Raw genomic sequence first — 16,102 nt, 5'->3', positions numbered from 1 at the left:
ACATCTGTTCAATAAACTTTTTTAAAGTATCATTTATACACTTAATAACACATAAATTTAAATGTTGCAATATTCTCATATTACCGAAACGATAAATTCATAGGTTGAAATATAACACTGTCGAAGAGATAAATTGCTGTTAGTCGTTTTGGTGCATTTTGTGGTTTCCGAAGTGCACTCTGTGCATTCCCACTAATGCATTTCCTGATGAGTCTGCCCGATAGAGCCAGACAAAAGCTGCAAATCTCAATGGGGGATGACAATAGAAAGCGAGATGTGAAGAGACAATTTGGGATAATTTGACTTTAGGGAGGTTAATTGCGCGAAAACCGGACACTAGAACCGCCGGCTTAAGCTTTCACGCAGTATGGATTTGTCGGCAATTAAAAAGTCGGAATTCTGCTTTTAGGACAGATTATCACGAAAGCCCGAGGGGCTTTTCTCTGCCCAGAAATTGTGCAGTTCTGCACATTGCCTATACAATACAATAACTCATAATGCTACCTCTTCTCGTGTAATTGCTAATACATATTCCATTCCTCTCGGCATCAGCGCCTTCAACATCCACTTGTTCATGCTTTATTGAAATCCACCGTGAATTTTTAAGGGAGATCTCTTGGTGCCTTCCACATTGTGCTTGAATATTATAATAATGATCAGTGAAAAAGGGAGCGATTCTGAAGAAGAACGAATTATTAGGCCTCACAGCACCACTCTTCTAGCTAATGATTAATTATTGCACACCCAGAGGAGAAAATACACCAAAGGCGCAAATCAAAGTGTAAACCCCACGTGGGTATGACTCATCGAATCACTCTCCATAAGGTCATTAAACATCTATCGCACGGTGGAGGAAAAACAGTGAAGAATGGCAAAGAGAAAATTTCAATTTATATTAGACATCATGAAAGACAAATAGCTGGAGGCTATTATAGTCTCTCACTATGACTTTGATTATGTAATGCCCCAGTATCTGGAGCTTCACACTGTAATAACGCCATCGTAGTGGAAGATTAAATCAAACTATAGCCATAGTATATCAATCAGGAAGAAATTTCTTCCACCATTCCTCAAGAAGTGATGTACATAGAAACATTGTGTTTCACTGTACCAGACTGATCACTCATTCAAGCAGCACGCCAAAAAATGCACGTGAATCTCTATGTATACAAGCATGAATCAAGCTGTGGCTATAACCACAGCGTATACATGTTGCGATGGATGACTCATTCGGCTCATAGACTTTTTTCAATCCTCTAATTTATTCGCTCAGACCTTTTTTTCGACATTCACGCGAGCGTTTGCAACAGAGACAAAAACGATTTTTCAATATATCATTCAAAACTACTTAAAAACATAACATATGACGAAAAACCATCCCAGTTGGGATGGCACAAAACAGACACAAGCCCGCGCACAATTTAACAATTTGCAGCGAGAAGATGTTGTAGTCTTTTAAAATTTATTACTTTCTTCACGAGAACTGAAAGTACATTTTTCATTTATTCCACCACATCTTCTCTCTCTCTGGCGTTCACCCTTTTGCCTGCGCCTGAAATATATTGCACTTCTTGAAAGTACGTGCAAGAAAAACAGTCATGATTGCAAAAATTCAATTTCATCGAAGAAAAAGTCTAATCAATAGTTACATCACGTTTTAGGGATGGTACACCCAAGAAAATATTATAAATGCACAAACGTCACGCTGATATTTCTTTTGCACGAAGTTATAGGCGAAATTTCCTAGAAGAAATTTATTACTTTCCTCATTACGGATATGAGTAAGCGAATATTTTAGGGTGAGAAACGAAAATAAAAGTTACTTTGCTATTCAAGATATATTCACTCAACCATTAAATAGAAGAAGTTAGAAATTTTTGAACGTCAATCACGCCTCAAAAAATTCACTCAACTTCAGCAACTACAAAAAGTTCAACACTTTATTAGTCAGTAACTCACGTTTTGGGGTAAACTCTGTGCAAAAGCTTAATATCTCGACTATGGCATAAATGCTAAAGTTGAATCTTAAGCGAGAATTTGAAAATATCCAGAGCACGCCGAGCAGAAGAAAAGGTAAAAGAGGAGTTTCTCTATATATTTTTATTAAATAAAACTCCGTATTTAATGCTACCATATTTATCCATACTCGTTATGATCATGAATTAGAATTATAGCGAGACTCGAAGCACTTTCAATTGCCACTTTATTCCTCCCTGTTTTTTTTTGGGTTTCATTCGGAAATACAAACTGAGAGTAATATAAAGCGAATGCTGGGACGGCACAAAAAGTCCAAGTAATAAATTTATGAGCCCGGAATGGAAAACATTATGTAGAGTATAAAATTTGAGGAGGCGTCTGCATTTTACATCCCACCATATGTATCCACATGAGAATCAACAGCATTGCGCTTTCTTAAATCTTTCAATGTCTATAAATTCCATTGAGTAGTTTTATAATAAACGCGCGCCAACCATACAAATAATTATTAATTATTTTAATTAATTGAGAGCATTCAATGATGAATATTTGCAAACACAATTGCACTTTGGCTATAAAACATGAATTAAGAAAGAAATGCCGACTCACACAGAACCACATGTGCATTTCTGAATGCTATTAGCCAGTCTCTTTTTTTTCTCCTTTTTTGTCTTAATTTTATTTTGAAGCAGATCAACGATTTCAATGTATCCATTGACTTCTCGTACAACAGTTGCTTGTGTTGTTTTTAGTTACTGGGAAACTATATAAATGGGTCCGATGAAAGTCAATGATAAGCCTCTCAGTATGGGATTTTATGCATAAAATAATACACATCATTCTTTCCCTCTCTATATCTTCTCAAGCACACACATGCCCGTCACACATCCAGTTGAAGCTGAATAAATAAATTTTTTAATGGAAATTCCGGCAAAATACCAACAATCTGTGCCAGAGATAAAACAGTGACCTAAAACATTGCAATGTCAGGTGTTTCTAATGAAGACACTTATTCAGCTTCACCCTCAAGGGATCACCTTTCCCCCCACAGCAAAGGACTCTTCCGCACACATTCAATGGGTCGCAAAAAAATGCCAGATAAACAACACATGTCGCACTTCCGGATCTACCGAAAGAAGCAATACATGAAAAGTAAGCATATCACTTTTGGGCATACATAATTTCAAATGCGATCATCGACACTTCTTTTCTAGCGAAAGACAAACACGAAGAAAAAACCACAATGGTTTTCATGCAATTACATGCAAAACGAAATGGAAGCTCACTCGTTTCGCTTCATTAGGGCATTTTTAAACTTGAATTTTTATTCACATGATTGCATCGCGCAAAAATTAGCCATTTTTTTCTTCACTTTATTATTATGTTCTTCATCGCCATTCGTGTGATTATAGCTCCAAAATGAAACGCGCGCACAAGGGAAAAAAACAGCACACTCGCGAGTCATAGATGGCGAAGAAGAAATAGAATTTAGCAACAAAGTTGCCTTCAATTGAATTTATATAGTGTACAGTCAAAGGGAGAAAAGAGAAAAAGACAGACCATAGAACGCGCTCAAGCAAATCATGAAATCATGTCGCGCGGCTATACTATAAAGTTTTAATTTAATTCGTCTTTTTCTCCTCTTTCTGCTGTATTAGTGATTTTTTCTTTTCATTTTCTTTTGTTTTAACTCTTTTTTTTCACCATTTCGCAACAATGTAATAATGGTCTATTTGCGGTGAACATCCTGAAAGAAAGCAACATTCCAAATCGTTTTCTTTCCATTTTCTTCCATCTAGAATTGACAATTTTTTTTTCCTATTCTGAATAGATACACAACTATGCTTCAAGTTACTTATAATGCAACGGAGCATTCAGAGTTCTTCAGAGAGATATAAAATAAATATTTTATTTATTTATATCATGAATGTTTTTTTACAGTCTTTTCCCTGCATGTGTTTTCTAGACCTTGTGAATATTTTTGTGGGAGAAACTTTAATTGGTATGAAGTATGAAAAGCAAAAAAAAACACTGAATTTTTCCTCACTTCCTGAGTGCATTGGCTTTTCAGACAGAACATATAATTGGTTCTACGCGGGGATTTTCACTTTTTTTCACTCTCCCTTTCGCAATATCATCTCAGGACATTGTTTTTCAACCCTTTTCGCCAGCCGGCGAAACTGTCGATTGCCATCTCGTTAGGGGCCTGACGTCGTGCTCAAGTTGCGTGATTCAATATATAGGTTCGGACTGAGCACTTCTGCAACCATACAGAAAACCAATAGTGGGAGAAAATTATATTCACACTAAGAGTATGACTCATCACAGCAATTTTTTCTCTCTCTCCCTAATTTGCATTCGCATAAATTTTCTTCGTTAATTTGTTTCGCTTTCATCGCATCAAAATGAATACAGAGAGGAAGGCGATGGTGTGTAATATTGTGTTTTCAGTATGAATGAATTATAATTCGTCTTAATTGTAAAGTGGATTCTGTGTGAGGGATGACGTGATCAGATTACAGAGATCATGAAATCATTCACCCTCTTTCTGTCTGCACTGATGTAGTTTTATGGGTTGAACATTGTCAAGAGGGTTGTTCGGCGATTGGCCAATTTGCATCACAAGATTACTAAAAATCCCCTCTTTTATTATTACATCTCCCAAGCAGAAAAAGCACCTTCTTGTCTTTAATCTTGTTATTTTGCACAGAATAATTTTGGAAAAAAGCCATAATTCAACTTCAATGCTCCTACTTTTTATATGATTACCCATCTTTAAGTCATGTATGTACAGTGATGAATGAATGCGGGCAAAGCAAACATTATTTTCATGATTTTACAAAATTGTTTACTTGTAACTTTCCAATGAAATGGCGACAGGAAAGCTTTCATCACTGACACAGAAAGATACATTTTGCAAAAGCCAACAAATTTCATGAAATCCTCATTCTCCCGACAAATGTAATTACTTTATGAGCTCAACTCTGCATACTCACATGATTCTACCCAAGATGGATAAACATGGTTCAAGGCGAAATTCAAGCAATTTACTAATTGATGCTCAGTTTGCTACTCAACTTAATTATGAGGAAATCTAATCATAAATCCTACCGTGCAATGGACAATAATACAACAGTTGAGAGACAGTTAATAAAGTTATGCTCATGTTCTAATTCTATACGGGTCAATGTGAAAATGCACACAAAGTTGAATAAGAAAAATTCATAATACTATCAAGAATGCAATTCTTCCGTAATTCTTTGATGTATTATACACAAAAGACCCTTACCATACCTTAACTGGTCTTGGCATTCAAAAGTGAAACGAGACTTCACTGATAAATTCCAAGAATTCAGGAATTGCACTGCTTTTATTCATCAACAGAGACGCAAAGAAGTAAATCAATTATTGTGTGAAAGAGTAAAAATAGAAAATTCAGTAATTAACCTCACATAATACATAGTTTGGCTACTTAATTACTTTCGTATAAACCTGTAGTTAATGAGAAATATTCACACCCAATAATGGACAGGTGAGTTTTCTGTGCACTTTCCGTGGGGAACACAAGAGTATTGTCCTCTCGCTTTTGCATGTCACATTAGAGGGAGTCTGAATTATTTACCGAACCCCTCACATGCACCTTTCCTACCCAATTTATTAAATTCACTGTCTTCAACCCTGCGAAACCGGATATTTACCCACTCTTCAATGACTTCGTCTTTCCAATTTTAATGATATTCCTTTCGGAAATATGATACCTCATCACTCTTCCGCAGTTCAAGTGCATGCATTTGAAGAAGAAACGATACACCACCGGAAATTATTATCTCTTAAGAAATCCCATTGATTATTTTTGCCTTTTATACACCACAATATAAAGTTTAATTGTCATATACTGTGATATTTGTCGAGTAATTATATTGTCTCACGCCCATTTTCAACAAGGTGATCCCATTAAGTGTCAGATGATGATTTTATATATTAAATTTCATACAGCAGAAGACATATTACTTTACCTAATTAAAAAGGGGCAGAGAATACGAAACTGAGGCGTACTTGAAAAAAAAAATGTCACATGTCTCCACCACTGACAATCTGCCCTTAATTAAGCGACTGTACCCAAATGTGGAGCACTACGAAATTGCTCTCCTCTGGAGATTATGAGGTGAAAAAATGTCGCCGCAAAAAATTTGCATGTGTGTTACATCGGCGATGAGATCTTTTGCGTTTGGCTCAACAATTAACCTTGGTGTGGATGGCATTATCCAAATATTCACCCTCTGCGCGCCTCACCCATATAATTTCACATCTATTTTTGAAGTATGACACATTGTATGGCATAATGATAAATATTTTATTCAGCAATACACACTGAATTATCTTATTGATTGTGCTTGTATGCCGAAAATGGAGAAAATTATACATAATTCTCGCTTACATTGTTGCCTTTGGCTTTGTGCGTTACGCGAATATGGATGATTGTTTTCACTGTATTGTCTACCATACGCTCTTTTTTCAGCCATCAAATATAGCCAAATATGTTCAGGCACAAATGCAAATGAAACAAAAGTTTGAAGAGCAACACCACCATTCAAATTTCTTCATTCTTCCAATTTAATCTCCCGGAGAAACTTCTTCATTTGTTATGACAGCATAACTACACTGGAGACTTCATTTCTTGACTTTTCCTAATTAAAATATACTCGAGTTTTCTATTTATGCAAAAAGCAAGTTAAACTTGATGAAATAAACAATTCAATTTTCCTCTGGTTTAAATTCAAAATAAATTCCATTTTATAAAATATTATTTTAAACTTATTTTGATTTTTTTTTAAATGAAAATGTAAATTAGAATCATGTGAATTTGTCATCATGTCCATTACAGTTTTTTTCTGCCTGTCAAGCGCTAAATATTTATTCCACAAAGAGTTTACTTCAGGCAAATTTTAGCAACTATCAATAAACATCATTCGTGAATATCTCAATTATTGTGCCTTTGGTCACACCGCAAAATGATTCTTCAGCCTCGGCAGTGGTGTTAGTAAAAGCACACAGAAAACTACTGAATTCTTTTTCCATTCAGTCCCACTAAAATAATGTGTATAACAATTTTTAATGGGAGTTATTATTGTACGAAAAATAGAGATCTTGGAGGAAAAAAGACTGTTAGAAAATCATAATAACACACACTACACATCGTAAAAAGAAGAGAGGCATCAGAAGAGATATATTTGTACATTTTCTTTTTATTCCATTTTATACATATTGTATGTGGTGTGTAAAATGGAGTGGAAGAGCACCACTCGCGATATTATAAACGGAATAATATCATCATTTTGCATAGGAAGTCACGTACAATGACCGCTATATAGCATGAGGTGGTTTGTGCTCTCTTGCGAATGTGTTGGAGGTGGAATTTTACTTCTTTGCCACTCTTTTTGTCTTAATCCATTGTATTGAAATTCCACCTCGATAGCACACTCTTTTTTGACATATTCATTTCATACATATAAAACTATTTTGGTGCGTCTCAAGCTGGAGAATTCTTCACTTTGGAGAATTTCAGAGAGGCGACAGCGAATGCGCCCAGTCAAGGAGATCAAGACTGTTCCATATGCACAGCGCCACATTAAACGCGAGTGCGCCACTTCCAGGGACAGATATTTCACGGGAGAAAAAGTATGGCCAAAGAGGAGAGAAATTAAAAGATGTCTGTAAGCGTTTATAGAGTAACTGACATCATTTCCTCATTAAATCGAATTTTATAAAAGCAATGTACACACAAAATCATCTCACACTGACTGAATTTTATAATTATAGAATCCCCCAAAGCATGACTAAGTCCCCCTCATCGCTATAGGCAACACTTACTCCTCACATACTGCTGTGCAGAGAGGAAAGGGTATGGAAGCAGTGAGAGAGGAAATGTTTATGTGTTTCTTGTGTGCAAAAAAAAAGAAATATTTCACTTCTTTTTTTATCTCTTTCCATTTCGCGAAAATTTCCAATTCCTCTCCGCTCTCTCACGACATGTCAGCAACATTTATGAAGGAAGAGCAAATTTGCTCACCACTTTAATATCAAAATTGCGATAAAGAGGTGTAGAGTTCGCGCATCTTGCCGGCATCCGAAAAATCGTTACTATACATGCATCCAGAGAGACCATCACCACACAATGAATAATGGAACAAAAATTGTTTTCCCAGACATTTTAGTGGAGAGGAATGAGAAAAAGAAGACATATGCTGGAGATAATTTGGAAGCGTATTTTAGAAAACTCAATTACTTCCATTTCATATCCCCTTATGGATTTACACACATGTGAAATACAAAAGCGAATATGAGGGAAGGAATAATTATTATTCTCTTTGCTAACCTTTTCAGGTGTTATAAGGTAAATTGCCTGTGAATGTCCCTCTGTGGTGGCAGCGACAAAAAAGAGTTACCACTGCTTTGTTCACACAAATATTTTATGTTGATGAAAGAAAAAAAAATCACTCAAAATACGATGCTTTCAATTGTTCAAAAAGAGCAATGCACAAAAAAAGTTTATATAAATCAAGAGAATGACTAATTTTCTAACTCGACTGCCTCGAATTCTTTCCTAATGATTCTCTTTTTTGCACCAGAAAAAAAACCAACAATTTCTCGATAAAAACTTTTACAAGAAAGAAAAAATAATCGCACGGTTATTAGGCAAAATATGATCAAAAATAGCACAAAGATTTTAGATGAGAAAATATTTATTTGATTTGATTATAATTTCACAGGAAACTCACACAGATATTGAGAGAATATTTTCGCTTTTTATTTGGAATTAAGAAAATTTTACAAGCCCGACTGTCGCGCAAAATTGTATCAATTTATTCCTTTGCAAAAAATTTCCACAATTTTCGAGGGACAATGCTCACCGTTCAGTGATTCAGAGTGAACTAACGAATGGTGAACTGGTGAATTTTCACATTTACTTCAACACCCAACCACCACCAAAAGCCGTATCGATATAACAAGGTGAGGTTCTTGTGAGCGCCTTTCGGCTTCTTAACAGACTGACTTCACTCCGCACCAGTGAAAACTCTGGTGGCTGATGAATGCCGGCTCTTGCCTCGCCTTCGCCCTCCCCAGCCGCTCGCGACTCCCTACTTCTCCATCGGCGCAAATATCGCGCAACTCAGCTCTCAAATATACCATACATACATATATGCCGTATATTGCAATCAGTCAGCAAGATACTTCTTTTTTTCTCCTCTTACTTTTTCCCCAAGTACACCACCAAGGCACCCAGCTCTCAGTACGAACCAACAGTACAATACATGGAGGATTATTCATGGTGCCCATTGCTGGATTCTCTCCACTCTGGCCGTACAAATCTTGTGAGATCTCTTTCTGCACCAGGGGGCCCCTCCAGACGTGGCTAATGGAGCTCTCACTCCACCACTGCATATGTACCCGAAAGTACATGAAATTCACCACACACAGCCGCCAAGAATGCCTCACAGAGAAAATGGGACCCACTCAATCTCTCCAATCTTCAAATGTAGTGTAAAATATATACAATTATTAACACTATTCTATATATAGACAGTAATTTTTTCCTCTCGGAAAGGCATATGAGCATGAACGAGCGAAAGAGAAACGAATGTCGGTGAGTGAGGTTTTTAGCAAAAGTTTCATGAATCATCAACAATGGCTATAGCATTTTGTTGTTCTTAGTCGTTGTACATTTAACGCTTCACTTCTAGTGTGAAAATCCAGAATGCTCGCGGCGCGGCTTCATTCTGTAGCGAGAGAGTGTCACAAAAAATCACTTTTCGGCACAATATTCATCTCGTCACCCATCATCTTCATCATAATCAAAATATGGTAATTTTTCTGCCACAGCATTATTGCTAATGCACAATGAAAAATTACATCAAATTCAATGTGAAGAATTCATACATGTAGTCATGTGTGTTTTTATCGTGTTGATGATTAGATAAATATGATTACTCCTTAAAAATTATTACAAGGCGTGTCAATTGAGTCTATATTGCTTTATGATTGAGATATTTTTTCGTCTCAGTCATCGAGGAGACACTGTGCAAACTCATCACCAATACAGGTGTCAATATTCAATTTCAAGCATTACGACAAAAGGATGAAGAGTAACCCGATAGAATCTGATGTTATATTCTCAAAAGCATATCCTTCGTTTGAAAGAAAATCAGGAATGATTTGTCCTATTCACGATTTTTCCCCCAATATTTGACGAGCTCTCTGAGTCTACATGATATTTCACATGTCTTAGATGTAATCCTCAAACAATAATAATGTCGCAGTATAATGGGGAGTAATTGGGATTATTCTGTCGTCATCATATTTTTCCTTCTACACACCATGCAACCTTAATTCTCCTGCCAAGCCACGTCTCAATGAATCCCCCCGCATTTTCAACACCATCTTCTATACAAGGAGGCGAAGCCCTATCGTTTCACCAGCTTTGTGACATACCTTCGGCAAACACACATCCACCCTCGGATAAGAGAATTGGATCGTGTTGGAGTGCAAGCAAATAGTCATAGGAGATAAATAAATAAAAGAATAGCATCGTTTTACCAAGAACCCCACCATAATTTTCCAATGTAATGCCTTGGTGGAATAGTCATCTTGGGAATTGTGATGTGTGCTAAGGATGGCGAAAAGGGAGTGAAGGCCAAAAAAGGCATGAATGCAGCAAATATTCTGGTACACTAGAAGATGAGAATGGAATATACAACTATATATATTGATCCACATTTTTCCGCCCCTTCGTCTGAGATATATAGTGAGTTAATTTAATGTGACACCGCAGTTCTTCTTGGCACCACTCTGATTTTCTCTTTGCAGATTCTTATTAAACTGCGTTGTGTTATCTCCATCTGCAGAATGTTGCAACATCCCACTTGCATAACAAGTAAACTAATAAAGCATGGATGAGAGTGAAGTGGAGGCGCGCTTTCCTCACTCCCAGAACATATGTTGAACGCTCTTTTTACAAACAATTATACATGACCAATATTCAGCAGTGTTTAATGTGAATATTTTTCACTTTGCATCCATCTAAGCGCCAGCACATTGTCTTTAAAAAAACACACAACAATCATATTGTTGCTGGCGGAGGAATAGCAAAAATGATACTGTGTTGCGCGCATCGATCATTGAACTAGGCGAGAGGGAGCGCGTCATTTTTTCCGCTGCCAAAAGTAAAATCGTAAAATAGCAAAAAAGAGAAAGAGTTATTTTTTTCAGAAAAAAAAGAAAGAAACACACCAAGCAAACGATAGTGTATAGAACAATACAATAATTTGTGTTGGAAACCACACTCCGTGATATTTTCCCTTGAGAGTCACACTGATGATGATGTGACCAACACAGCAAATTTCCTATTCGCGAATTTTGCAACTGTACTTTTTTATACGCTCACTTCGCGGTAGATTGAGGGATACAAATTGCCAACACCATGGACACTCTACACAGAATAAATCCATCATAGAGCACAAGGCATAAAATGTGGCAGGAACAACCATCTACCGCGTCAATCGAGTTGGTGAGAAAAAATTTCTAATCTTAATTGCGATTCTTCTAATGATTGCTTCTCTTCTTATATGCGAGACTCTCGCCTCTTCCGTCTTTCTTTCACCTCACACTCACTTCGCCTCTGCCGATATTCTGACCGTATACTGGCTACTCTCACAGCTCTCATTTATTCCTCGTTATGTATCAGTGAAGTTACCTGATTTTACGTTCCAATTGGCGAATATTCGCCCATAAGACAAAACGTCTTGTTAATAGGTGTAGTTATAAAGTAAAAATAGCTCTCAATTGTGCATGGTCACTTATTACAAAAATTTTTCTCTTTTCCAATTTCAAACTCTTCTGGACATGTGTGTAGTCTTTTTTTTTACTTTCACAATTATTAATCTGTTTAAATACCACTTATATCTCGAGATTTATAGAGCCACAAGAGTAGTCATGGAGATATCAATCACTTGTCCTCATGATTTAGGAGCGAAAACATTGTTATACACCGCGCAATATTGGGAATGTTATCATTCCATCGCTCTCATGATGAATGAAGAGCAGCAACATGATAATTCAACTACAATTTATTGGGATTTAATGTATCTAACCTCATCGCACTTGAGGTAACATTCAATTATATTTGACCGTCAGGATATGAGTGTGTTTTTATTATTATAATTCTAATTAATTTATAAGTCTCACTCGCGAAGCTCTAAAATTTTATTGTATTTTTGAACAATTCCTCTTAAGCGACCTGCTCACTATCAAAAAGATTGTGTGCCAAGAAATGTGTTGGAAACTCAAATTTTACCAAACTTCCATTTAAAACATTGTATTAGAATTAATTATATATAAATCGTGCTCAATTGTTCGTGATTATTGTTTTCAATAAATATTAATTCACACTTTCCAATGCAACTATAAAAAAAAATTTTATAAACACCTAAAAAATGTCTCCACGAATAAACCTCTCAGGAAGTAACGCGTCTTAAAATTTCCACTTGCAACCTCACACTTGCAATAAAGTCCGCATTAATTAATGCATCAAAGCATAATAGCGTAAACAAATAAAAATATATATTTTTTTCGTCGAAATTATTACTACAATTTCACTAATTAAGTCTTCCATCAAATTACTCCGCAAATAGCATTAATAATTCAAAAGCATTTGCTCGCGATTCTGTAAACAAGATGACCTCAAGAGTGTGACTCTTCATTATCACAACATGTTTTGTCTTGCAGATCTCCCACAATTTTGCATTTAATATGCAATTTTGCCCACAATAATGGTGTATTGTTCTGAGAGGGAAGAAGCGTCAATTCGATTGAGTCTCAATTTCGATCCATTTAAAAGATTATTGAATATGGGGAGAAAATATTTTCAGCCCAGAGAATTATGAATATACTGTGCAATCAGTTTAAATGATTAATAGAGCGTGTAACAAGTTACTAATTATTGGGTGTCCACATATTCGCGAGATTACCGATTAAGCGCTCAAGCTGTCCATCTCCAAAAGAATTAGTGTATGAAATTTGTCGTACAATCGGATTATCCTACCTGTGGCCTTCTGCGCTGCCATATTGTACACAGCTATAGCAGCATCATCCTCCTTCACGTGATCCCACAGGCCATCACTGGCCATTATTAGAAAGTCCTCATCGCCGTCCAGTGGAATCGACATTATTTCCGGTTCACTCGTCACGTAGGGTTTGTAGTCAACATCACCGATGGCTCGTGTGATTGCTAATTGTCCATTAACACGCCAAACGCCATTATACATTATACAAGCACCACCTTGTCTGGCGATTCTCTTCTGCTCAGCCTAATTCAATTATAAATATGAAATTGTATAAATATATATGAATGGGAAATTGAAGTGAAATTGCTAAATGTACCTCATCGTCTGCCTTGTGTGGCTTAACAGTTTGGAAAACTTTTCGATTTTTAACTAAAAGCGCCTGAGTATCACCAACCCAGCCCACGTAGAGCCACTTCTCCTCCGGTCTGTGCAGCACACATAGAGCCGTTGTGCCACCTTTCAGCGTCTGCAATTATGCCCAGAGCACTTCAATTTGCAATCACTGCCCACAACCTTAGCATTTGGGTGGAAAATAGATTATAGAAGTGCAGAAAACTCACTCTGAACTCATTCTTCTGGATAAAAGCCTCATCAGTACGAATGAAGGCATCCTTGATTGCCTCAGCCGGCGAATCTGGATAGTAGACACTCTCGGACAAGTGGTAGTGAAGGTGGGAGACGCTGTAGACAGCAGCATCGAGACCACCGTGTCCGTCGAAGATCGCATAGAAGCCCGTCCGCTGGCTATCTTTCGCCTTCACCGCAAACAACCCATTGAAATCGTCCACCACCACATGGCGATCCTCCATGATTCTTCGCCCATTCTTCACGGCGTACGATTCATACTTTGGCGGCAATTTCGATAGGCATATCCGTGGCATCATCAGGTCCAATTCCGCATTGTCCAGCGCCTTCAGACACACCTCGTCCACCATTGCCGTGACTGATCTCATCAATTTAATTGGCTGATAGTCTGAAATTGGACCAAATTAATATTGCCGCAGGATTAATTGGACAGCCAAATATACATACATTTCTTCTCGGGATTGTAGCCACAGACATCTGGCGATTTCTGGCATTGCTGCTTAATTCTCTCAATAACGGCTCGGACTATTGGATTGAGCAGAGTCGATGGACAATTTCTGCAAATGAACACAACCATGCATTTAATATTTAATCATCTCATAGAGTGCTTTCTGAATTCACAGTGATCAGAGTTGAAAGCACGATTTGAATATCACCATCTAAGATTTCAATATTTTTAAAATTTCATGTTCAATTTTAGGGACTTTTTAACAGAAAATACAAGCAGTGAATCTCTTCCTACTTCTTGTAAAATTCTTATTCCAGAATTTAACATTAACCTTTATCATACAATCTAGAAATACTGCAACTCTGATCTCATGGGAAGAATAACCATTCTCTCAATATTAGCAATTCTCGGGAAATGTATTTTGATGATTCAAGAAAAAGCTGAAATAAGAATGAGTGAATCAGAGGTGTGGTTCTTCGTGTCATCTTCAATTTTGAGTGTACATATACTGAAGTCTTTCTCCATCTCGTGACGCTTTCATCTCTCCAGCAAAACATGCTCTTCCCTCAGCCATAAAAGGCCCCCAAGGAGTAAAAATCGTTAAATATAGATCACTCCCCCTTTGAGAAAAAGGTACAAATGTACTTCTTCGTAGGTGTGTATTTTCTCAACTGTGCTGGAAAATATTATCTCACTGCCGCTTGTTTCTCCTTCAAGACTCTAAACAAATCAATGAACCTTCGGAATCCCTTGTCAATTTTCTCAAATCTCTCTCCCCCACCCCTCCAGCAGCAGCACATCCAGTTTTCCACCATTTATACAAGTGAATATTTTCAGTCTGGAGCGTACGGAATGGAATTTATCTGTATATACAGCAAGAAGATGGCAAGAGATTATTCTGTGTTCTGAATAATAATTGAGACTTTGCGGGGCGATGGGCAGGCGTAAAACCAGCTGCAATTATTATCATAATTAATTAATATAGAGAGAATCATTCACTGGAGAGAGTGTGTTCGGCAGATTGTACTTGCCCAGTGAAGAAAACTGTGAATAATTGCCAGTGAAATTGCTGCCGGAGAAATTCGTTATTGAATTTTTGCAGAATAAACCGCGCCTTTTTTTGCCGGAGCGCGCGCGCAACCCCTTCAATTGTCACACATCAGTGCGGAGACATTTGTCAGGATTGCAGGTGTCGTCATTGAGCGGTTTCGCGGCAAGGGCACCCTCGCGGCCGCGAATGACACCCGAGATTAGATAAAAACAGCCAATTCTGAGCTACTCGCAAACATTTCTCCACTTGTTTGGGTGCCTTTTATCGCGAATAGCGCATTAATTAGCCTCGAGTGACTGATTAGTCACTCCTGTGACTCCCAATTGCGCTCGCCCCACGACTCCGCCCCGCGCAAATTGCCTAAACGGTTGATGGTCGCGGTGACGCGCATCTTTTCATGTTTCTCTCCTCGTCAGGCATCTCTTCTCACCTGGTGGATAAATATTGCAGCGACCAGTGAATTATTTCACCGTCAATCTCGTCCTCAGTCAAATTGTAGCTGGACACTCGCACAGGCAGTGGATCGTTGGGATTCACCGAGGCAGCGAACATCTTAAGGAAGTTCCGATGCTCATCCCATATCAAACTCTGTTGATCCATTGCGTTTTCTCGCTTCTCACTCACTTATTTCACACTACACTCACTCTCGGCAAACAGGATAGATGGGAAATGCAACAAATAGATCACAATTGCTCAATGAATGGGGGAAAAACAGGGAAGGGTGATGGAAATTTATAGGGGACTGTGATATTTACTACAATCAAACTAAAATTACAGGGATTTCGTTGGTCGGAAATGCAAGATATTGCGATACTGATATGTTTTTGTACTCTACACGCGAAATTGCACTGGTATATTCAATAATATTCACTCTTTCTCACTCAGAACGAGCCATTTACACCAAAATTACACGGATTCTGG

The 16,102-nt window shown here is 37.5% G+C and overlaps 1 protein-coding gene across 1 annotated transcript in view; it reads right to left on the bottom strand.

The window, feature by feature from the left end:
* Nucleotides 1-16,102, bottom strand: part of LOC132257537 (serine-rich adhesin for platelets-like) — a 25,986-nt gene extending 9,884 nt beyond the window's left edge. Inside the window, exons 1-5 of the mRNA XM_059754491.1 lie at nt 15,612-16,102; nt 14,130-14,239; nt 13,658-14,070; nt 13,414-13,563; nt 13,076-13,340 (exon numbers count right to left, since the gene is read on the bottom strand). Coding sequence (XP_059610474.1) covers nt 13,076-13,340; nt 13,414-13,563; nt 13,658-14,070; nt 14,130-14,239; nt 15,612-15,781 — 1,108 coding nt within the window. The 5' untranslated portion in view covers nt 15,782-16,102. The remainder of the gene's footprint in view (nt 1-13,075; nt 13,341-13,413; nt 13,564-13,657; nt 14,071-14,129; nt 14,240-15,611) is intronic.

This window comes from Phlebotomus argentipes, unplaced genomic scaffold, assembly GCF_947086385.1.
Source record: "Phlebotomus argentipes unplaced genomic scaffold, Phlebotomus argentipes genome assembly scaffold_4, whole genome shotgun sequence".
In the NCBI taxonomy this organism is placed as follows: domain Eukaryota; kingdom Metazoa; phylum Arthropoda; class Insecta; order Diptera; family Psychodidae; genus Phlebotomus; species Phlebotomus argentipes.
This window is presented reverse-complemented; position numbering and strand designations above follow the sequence as displayed.